Source organism: Mirounga leonina, unplaced genomic scaffold, assembly GCF_011800145.1.
Source record: "Mirounga leonina isolate KUSES-001 unplaced genomic scaffold, KU_Mleo_1.0 Mir_180, whole genome shotgun sequence".
Classification (NCBI taxonomy): Eukaryota; Metazoa; Chordata; class Mammalia; order Carnivora; family Phocidae; genus Mirounga; species Mirounga leonina.
Window position 1 is genome coordinate 2,739,796 of NW_023270469.1, and position 8,913 is coordinate 2,748,708.

The following is an 8,913-nucleotide window of genomic DNA, read 5'->3' on the forward strand; positions in this document are numbered from 1 at the left end:
GGGCGCAGAGGCTGGAGACGTTGCTGGAGACTGGGGAGCTTGCCGGTTGGGCTGGCATTGGGTTTCTCCTAATCAACCCCGCTTCCCGGAGCCTAGGTCCTAATTGGGGCTCAGTCTCCGTGGCGCAGGAGGGAGGACGCGGCCCACTCTTGCCTGTGGTCCTTGCCTGGATGCAAGCGCAGCGCTGAGTTTCTGCACTGGAGACCCCAGGGGATTTTCTCTGGCCTTGTTTTCCTGGGCACCAATGGGATGCTGTGGTGGCCTCCACCCCAGGAGGACAGTGCCTTCTCTGCTCGCCGCAAACGTGCTCCCAGAGTGCAGGGCCAGGCGCGTGCGGGCGACAGCGGGCTGCGCTGGGAGACCACGGCCCCGCCGCTTCGGCCCACCAGAAACCCCAGGGATGGAGTCACCGGCCTTTTCCTGTACCCTTTATCTCGGTTTTATAGACAGCGGTTAGTTTGAGACATTAATTGCTCGGGCGAGTTTGATAATTTTGATGTAACAGAGCACTGGAGAAATTACCCTCAAGTCCAAAATGTCAAATTTGAGAAGAACCAGGTTCAGAGGCTCGCGACCCCACGACGCAGAGAAACTGCGGTGGGTCCTGAATGGCCGCACAGACAATGTGATCTTACTGTTTGTTTTCTTAGGTAGGCGGGAATTGGAATAGAAAGAGGGTGGTCGGCTGGAGACACAGGTTTTAAACAGTGTTTTACCCCCACAATGACTTTGGGGAAGATGTTACTGAATGGAAATGTTTTTGTCACCTTGCTCTCCCACCAATGGTCCTTTTCTTGCTTAAATTTTACTCACTTCTCAGTTGGGGAAAACCAAGTGTAGAGCACCAAAAACAAACAAAAAACCCTCAAAAAACAAAAACAAAAGACAAAAACTGTACAAAAAAATTAAAGTTGTTTCATAATTTATAACAGCTAGGGTATGGTAACAGTAAAGCCTGAAACTCCAAGTAAAACTCTCATTGGTGGCAAAAAAAAAAAGTTAAAAGTTAAAAAAAAAAAATCACATATATACTTATATCTATATGGTTTTCCCTGGGGAAAGGAGGAGCACAGTTTTTCTTTCAACGTCTGATTATATCTTTAAAACAAGAAATGACACTTAGGGGGGCAGAGGGCTCTTCTTAAAAAACAGAAGCCAAGAAAAATAGTTACTCATGTCCAGATTTCACTTCAGTGGGAAGTGAAGGATGGAAAGAGGAGGATTAGCAAAAAAAAAAAAGAAGAAGAAGGGGGAAGAGAAAAGAAAAAGAAAAAAGTATTCAGAATCACCCATATTTTACAACAAACAAGTCTAGAGATCCCAAGCTGGCTTCCGTGTATATTTTGGGGTTTGGAAGATATTCTGCAATCCCAATCCCAATAAAATACTCATGTGATTTTATTTCTAGTTGATACAATGTTAAAGGCAATGTACAAATGTTATACATTTTTATTTTTGTTCTTTTTTTTAGGAAAAAATACACAAAAGGCAAAACATCCTCAAATTGTCATTTTATACAGTGCAGAAGGAAATTTAAAATACGTGTCACAAATGCTGCACCCCAGCAGCCAAATACTAAAAAAAGGGGGTAGTCCTTCATTTTATATATATATTTATATAAACATATGGAAATTTGTTTTTACACAGATCGGACTTTGTTTCAAATTTACAATGGATCTCTAAAAAAAAAAAATTCTACGCGGCAAATATTGCCAACAAAGTTACACCATTAATACTGATAAACGGAGGAGCCTATGCGGTGTTTCGATTATTAGAGAAAGAAAGTAGAATAAATAACAGGATGAGCCTTGCTATAGTTTAAAAAAGTGCCTTAACCTTTCTGCGTCGCCGCAATCCTGAATTCGTGCGCTCACCGGCCTTCCCTGTCCCCGTGCTGCGCCGTGACCCCCTTGCTCTCACACCAGCACGTTTTTTACAGTAGAGATCGGGAGACAGTCGGGTCTTGTGAGAAAAACACCCGCCAAAAAAGTCAAAATGCAACTGGAAACAAAACCAAAAGGACTGTAGAGAAGGCAGAGGAGGGCTGAGGGGAGGGCAGAGGCCCGGGGAGCCCCTGCTTCTGGGCTCCTTCTGGTTTCCTTTTGCAAGACGAACAGTGGCTTCAGAAACGCAAGTCCGCACAAAGATCCACCTGTGGTTGCTGGAGGGCTTCTGAGATAGGGAGGGAGACGCGATTTCTGGCCCCCCCTTCCCTGCAAAACACAGCTCTAAGAGGAGACTTGCGCATTCCAAGACATTCTTCCCCCCCCCAAAAAAATTAAAAATAAAAAGATAAATACTCAACCAAAAAATAAAAGTATTTGATAATGATGGTCTCACATGTTTGCCTTTCTTCTGAAAACCTTCCCCCACTCTTGCCATCGGAGGGAAGGTGGGGAGAGGCCTCAGCAGAATTCTTGTTTAGATGTTGAGGTTTCCGCCAATACAGCACCTTCTCAGCGGGCTTCGACTGGATCAAAAATAGATACTTTATTTACCAACAGCTGCAGTCAGACCAGGCCCCACAGCCACCATTTGTTAATTTTTTGAAGGAGTGGGGGAGGAGGTTCTGACCACCATGCTGGGTCTTTGCCTTGGGGATTCCTTTCCAAATAATCCGGGTGGGTAGGGGTCAGACCCTCGTCTTCTGCCTACGGTTATACCTCAAGAATAAAGCAGTTTCTTGCGATGGGTTCCGGGTCCCTGCGCCAGGCCGCCCGTGCCTGGAGGGTCCCACCAGCGGCGGCCTCACATCACGCAGGGCTTGATATCTTGGTAGGTGACCTGCTGGTGGTAGTAGGAGCCACTGCCGGCCGAGTGCATGGATGAGGATGCCATGGTGTTGAAGGAGAAGACGAACTCCTTGCGGTCACACATGCCGGGGGACTGGGAGTGATACCTCGGGATGCCTGCAAGGGAGGCAACAGAAGGGCAGGGAGCAGAGTTAGGGTCGGGGCCCCGGGCTCCAGGCGGAGAAGCCCCGCCACCCGGCTCCAGCGCACGGCCCTGCTGCCTCCCTACGCCCCACCGAGGTGCCAGACTCCCAGAGTTCCGGCCTCGGGCGGGTCCAGGCGGCCCTGGGTTTCAGGCCCTGGGCTCTGTGCTCCAGCAGAAGATCCCAGGACCCCAGCAATGACCCCTGCTCCCTGGGTGCCCGCTGTGTGGGCCTCTCTCGCCTCGGACACCAGAGCTCTGGGCGGGGGCTTCCTGAGGCTTAAGGGGAAGGGGTGAGGGGGCCGCCATGGACCAGCAGACCTCAAGGGGAGTCTGGCCTCCACCTCCATGGCCAGCCCAAGGCCTGTGCCTGGTGCTGGGGCACCCACTTCCCAACCCCAAAGCCTGCAGAGGCCCTGGTGTGGCTGGAGGCTTCTCCAGGGCAAGGGCCCCTTGGAGAACAGCCCCCTCCCCCAAGGGGTGGAGAGGCAGCAGAGCCAGGGAGTGTGAAGCAGCCCAAGCAGGGAGATCCCCGTGGAGAGCCGGGCCTCCAAACTCCAGGCCAGCTCCTGCCTCCCTCGGGTGGCTGACAGCTGAGCCCTGACAGGCCCTGCTTAGCTCCTCCGTGCCCTTTCCAGAACCAGGCCCAGAGAGGCTGGTGGGTGCGGAGAGGAGAGTGCCGGAGGGGGGACTCTTCTGCATCTCCTTCTCAGAGGGGTAGGGAGGAGTGTACCTGGGGAACTGAAAGCCTGGATCCTCAGAAACAAAGAGTCTGTGGGGCCTGCACCTCTAACTCTTGCTTTGGGCCTGGCCACAGCCCCTCTCTGCCTCTGTCATCACAAAATGTCCCCCAACTCGACCTTCCCACAGCCAGGCCTGGTTCCCTGGGAGGTGTGGGTGCTGGGCCTCTGAGCACCCAGCCCAGGCAGCTTTGGGCCTAACTCTCCCTTTCTGCCCCGGCAGCTTTCCGGTGCCGATTACAGGGGAGGCCCAGCCAGCTGGCCAAGACTGGGCTTGGGCTCCATCCTGGGAACTTGCTGTGAGGTGTGAGGGAGCTGAGGACTCAAAGAAATGTAGAATATTGGGTTCTTTTTGGTGAGGAAGGGGCCTACTTGGCCAGGCTAGGGAGCTGGGAGTTGGAACCGAAAAGGAGAAACAATTATCTTGGCCTAAATTCCACCCCTTCACCTTTCAAAGGGCGGCACCCTTCTCACCCTTCAAAGGGCGGCATACAAGGCTGAGAGATACTCTGGAGAGCTGATGCCTCCCCAAGCAGTGGGGTTGGCACCCCACGGAAGTGGCATCGAGCTCTCGCCCAGGGCGGTCAGCGGTTTGGGGGCTGGGTTCAGCGCACTGACAGAGACCGGAGTCCCCCAGGACTAGGACAGCCCTGGTCTCCCCACTCACCTTGCAACTCAGCTGGGGCGTTGTGACTGTTCTGGTGTAGATACGGCTGGTCCAGGGAGTGTGTGGAGAGACTGCCAGACAGGGGGTTGGCCGCGGGGTTGCAGGGGGACAGGGGCTGCTGCTTGATGTAGGAGGCGCCGCTGTTGAGGGCTGCCGAGGCCGAGGGCGGCCAGGCGGCCGTGGAGCCCGAGTAGACTGCGTGCGGCTCCATGACCCCACTGGCGGCCGCAGGCAGCAGCGGGGAGGCAGGCACCGAGCTGTCGTGGTGCGGGTACTCACCGGCCGCTGCACCGCCACAGCTGCCCATGTACGAGTGGCCGCCGTTGGTGGGCAGGTGTGGCACCGAGTGGCCGGGCAAAGCCATGCCGTCCACGTTGCCCGGCAAGTGGCCGTTCATCATGCCCAGGCCACCCTCCAGCGCCAGGCTGTTGGGCGGGCACGAGAGGCCGCCGGCGGAGCTCTGGAAGCCGTAGGTGTCCGGGAGGTGGTTGAAGCCGAGCCCGTTCATCATGCTGTACATGGGCTTGAGCGCCTGGCATTTCCTTCGGAAGCCGCGCGGCCGCCGCCGAAAGGAGCCCTCCTCGAACATGAACTCGCTTGCCGGGTCGATGGTCCAGTAGTGGCCCTTGCCAGGCCGCCCGAGGCCCTTGGGCAGCTTGATGAAGCACTCGTTGAGTGAGAGGTTGTGGCGCACGGAGTTCTTCCAGCCCTGGTAGGAGCCGCGGAAGAAGGGGAAGCGGCTCTGCAGGAACTGGTAGATCTCGCTGAGCGTCAGGCGCTTGGTGGGCGAGCTCTGGATGGCCATGACGATGAGCGCGATGTACGAGTAGGGCGGCTTCTCGGGGCGCCGGATGCCGGCGTTGGTCTTCTTGGCCTTGGACGGGCCGGACGACGCGGGGTCCATGGCCGCGCCGCCTCCCCCGCCGCCGCCGCCGCCGCCGCCGCCGCCGTGCGGTGGCTGCTGCTTCTCGGGCGCCGAAGACATCGGGTGGCTGCTGCCGCCGCCGCTGCCGCCGCTGCTCTGCGCCGCCGACGAGCCGGGAGGAGGAGGAGGAGGAGGAAGAGGAGGGGGGGCAGGAGGGCGAGGGGGAGGGGGCTGCGCGCGCGGGGCTGGCTGCACCTCTGCCGTCATCCGCGGCCACTTCTCCGGAGCGGGCCTCGGCGCGCCCTCCCCCGCCCGTCCTCCCCGAGGAGCTGCTGGATCCGCCGGCGGTTGGCGCGGAGCCCCCCTCTCCCCAGCTCCCTCCTCCCCCACCTCTCTCTCCTCCCTCTTTCCCTCTCGCCTCCCACTAGGGAAGGAGCCGAGCGGAGGCTGAGGGCAACCTCTTTGCAGCCCCGGCAGAGGCCGCGAGGAAGCCCCCCCCGCCGGTTTTTGGGGAAGGCACCACCTCCGGGGCCTGCGGCCGTGCGCCCCCGCGGGGAGCGGCACTGCGCCCCCGCCACCCGTGTCGCTCGGCTCCACGAGTCCAGCCAGGCCGGCCTCACTGCATCTTCTCTCCGCGGCGTCTCGCGGGCCGGCCTAAGACCCTCCAGGAGGGCCCTCCCCTCCCTGCCCCCCTCCGGCCCGCGTTGGTGGGCGCTTTAAAGGGCCCCCACCCTCGCCGCCCGGCGGCCGCCTGCAACACCGCCCCGCCTCCACCAACCTGGCGAGCAAGTGTTAATGCGCCCTCCGCCCGCGGTTCAGCCCCGCTCCGCGCAGGCCCCCCGCCTCCCCCGCCCGGAGGCGCGGGCACCCGGGGCCTTTCCCGACGCGCACAGCCCGGTGGCAGGTCGCAACTGCAGCGCCGGCAGCGGGCACCGGGCCGTGGCCACCGCGGGCACAGCCGGTTCGGCCACGGGCCCCCGCGGCCAGCGGGCGTACGTTCCCGTGAGGGACCGCCTACCCGCTCTCCCCGCCCCGGGAAGGACTGCGCTGCGCCCGGGACTTTTTGGACTCGCCCAGAAGCGCGCGAGCAGGCGGGTAGCCGCGGGAGCCGAGCGCGGGCGGAAAACGAAAGCTCAGGGCGGGCCGCTGCCGCTTTGTCTCGGGCTCCGCGGGCCGGGCGGGAGCCAGTGAGAACCAGCGGCCCTGTGGGGCCCCAAATCAGACAAGCCTCCCGGAACAAGCGGCCTCGCTCATTCGCTCATTCACGCACACACATGCACGCATTGGTGCACGTGCAAACCCGGTAAATTACGAAGAGGCCGAAGTGCAAACTCACGCTCCTGCGAGCCTTCCCACTCACGCGCACACCTCGCTCGGGCACGTATGCCCCAAGTAATGCGCTCACTCACTCGCACACAATAGGCCCACAGGAGCTTCCATCCTCACCTACCCTCATTCACGTGTACACTAGCCACGTTTGGATCTGAACCCACATGCTGCCCAGCCCCCCCAACACACGCACACAATGGAAATCCGCCCATTTGGCCCCGAAGCTCCGGTGTCCCCACTTTCCAAGAACAGGTTCCGATTTCTCATAGATGGTAAAGGCCCTGGCAGGAAGTTTATACGGCTCAACGTAAACACGTTCTGGGGGATTCTTTAATAATAATAATAGAGAATTCCGCGTGCGCGGGGGGAGTTGGCCTAATGCCCCTGTGGGCTCGGCCTGCCGCTGCCGCGGGGCCTGACACTACGCGCCAGGCCAGGTTCCGGAAAGCAGCCTGCGCGGGCGGGGAGCACAGGCCCCGGCGGCCCTCTCGCGCCAGGCTGTCCGCAGCAGGGGGCTCGCACGCACGCCTTCCCTCGCAGTACCGGGGTGCGGGCTAGGGCTGGGTGGGAGGACAGCGGCGCCGAGCGCGGGACCGCGCAGGAGCTGGGCGCGACACGGCAAGCAGGGACCCAGGTGAGTGCTGTTCGCGCGCTGACTGCAGGACACCGAGCCCAGCCTCTCCGGCCGGGGCCCTGGGTCGAGTGTAGGGCGGAGAGGGAATTTTTCAAGGGCGGTCGCGAGGAGCCTAGATGCCTGGCCCTGGCGGGAGCCTGGGCAACACACAGATGCCAGGAGTGCCGGGAGGTTGGGAGTGCGCCCGCCCCGCGGCGCCTTTCAAAGCCCACCGTCCTCTCGGGTTCCTCTGGCTTCCTTGTCCCCTGCTGTCCCCCCTCCTCGCTCAGACGCCTTCAGGCACGGCGGTAGACGCCTCGTCGCCTTCGGGGCGCCTGGCACGTCTGTGCTAGGAGCTGGGGGGCTCGAAGGCGTAACGTGCCCAGCGGTCGCTGCCTTCCCAGGCCGAGTGGCGCTCGCGGGAGCCGAGAGTCTCCTTCTCCGCGCTGCGCTTCCACTGGGCTCCCCCGTCTAGGGGAAGGCTGCGTGGAACGGGACCAAGTTGTGCGTGGCTGTGTCTTGGCGCAGGTGGGCGCGCACCCGCAGACCCATCCCCATTTCACACAGCCCAGCCAGCATCCGCCCACCGCTGAGACCCTGAGCACGGCGCGCAGCCTCCAGTACATCTTCTCGGTGAATACCCCTCACACAGCTTAGGAGCCTCGCTCCAAGGCACAGGCCTGCCCACCGCAGAGGACACGCTTTCGGTGAAGTGCACACACGCCTGCACTGTGCGTTCGCCCACGCACAGCCCCTCCATTCGCTCGTACACATGTCCGTGCTCGCACGCATTCTTACATTCTCTCCATCACTTTTTTTTTTTTTTTTTTTTTTTGGCCAAACGGCAGCTGCAGGCTAGGAGGCCCTGGCGGTGCCGGGAGGGAAGTTCCCGAGAAGGGGTCGCTACTGCCAACTGCTGGGAGCACATCTGGTGTTTAGTAGAGAGGCCAGCGGGGGAGGCTGCCCCACTCCCCAGCCTGCTAGGGGTGCAGCCCTACCCTGCAGCTCCCAGAAACCGGGAGGATTTCTCTGACAGGGTACCTTCAAAGTGAGGGAGCTCTATAGGACGTGCAATTGTGGGAGGCTTTTTTCCAGTAGCCCCTTCCCTCTTGGGTCCTCTCCATTTGGGAGGGGGCTGTAGATGCCATCTTTGGCTAAACCCCCAGATCATTTCCTCCCTCCAGCACATGGTGGTCTTTCACTGGCTCCCCTGGGGGTTCCTCTGTGTTTTGGGGTAGGGGAGCTTCTGCCTTCCTGGGGAGGAAGTGTGGAGTTGGGGCCCCACCTGGCCTCCACTTACCCCTCGGGCTCTGACAGCAAACCAGACTTTGCAGGGAAGGGGCAGCAGTTACCTTGCCCAGGGACAGGGGGCCGAGTGGCCTGGATCCTCAGCAATGCAGCAAATGGAAGCTCTTTCCAACCCCTATCTCCACCCAGGAGGGAGGTAAAGGTGGGAGTGTGAGAAGACGGGGAAGGGAAATGAGCTCCCAGCTCTGTAATTTGGAGGGGACCCCCCCTCAATTCTAGGAAAAACCACATCCATAGCAAGGAGGGCTTTTCTGTATGCCCAGAAAGGAGGCTCTCAGCTCTTAAGTTGCCCAGAGAAGTCTCGCTTGATCTTACATTTTGAAGTGGGGAAACTGAGGCCCACCAAGAACCTGGCCTGGGTCAGCCAGCGCCGCCCAGCAAACACCTCTCCATCTTTTCTCTCTACCCCCAAAGACAGACCCTCCCCCAGAAGCTCCAATGCAGGTGGAGGGTGGAG

General features: G+C 59.6%; 1 protein-coding gene across 1 annotated transcript; it reads right to left on the minus strand.

Moving 5' to 3' along the window:
• Positions 1–1,477: 1,477 nt before the first annotated feature.
• On the minus strand, positions 1,478–5,326 carry FOXF1 (forkhead box F1). Its single transcript, XM_035024646.1, has 2 exons — positions 4,342–5,326; positions 1,478–2,909 (listed from the first exon to the last, which is right to left on the minus strand). The coding sequence occupies exons 1-2, from the start codon at positions 5,324–5,326 to the stop codon at positions 2,749–2,751; spliced, it is 1,146 nt and encodes a 381-aa protein (XP_034880537.1). The 3' UTR covers positions 1,478–2,748.
• Between the last annotated feature and the right edge of the window lie 3,587 nt (positions 5,327–8,913).

Bases quoted from the DNA above. Each gene is read 5' to 3' on its own strand.
- FOXF1 (XM_035024646.1), bottom strand. From the start codon at position 5,326: ATGTCTTCGGCGCCCGAGAAGCAGCAGCCACCGCACGGCGGCGGCGGC. The intron at 2,910-4,341 runs GTGAGTGGGGAG...CCTCCCTTGCAG, and splicing joins CGCCCCAGCTGAGTTGCAAG to GCATCCCGAGGTATCACTCC.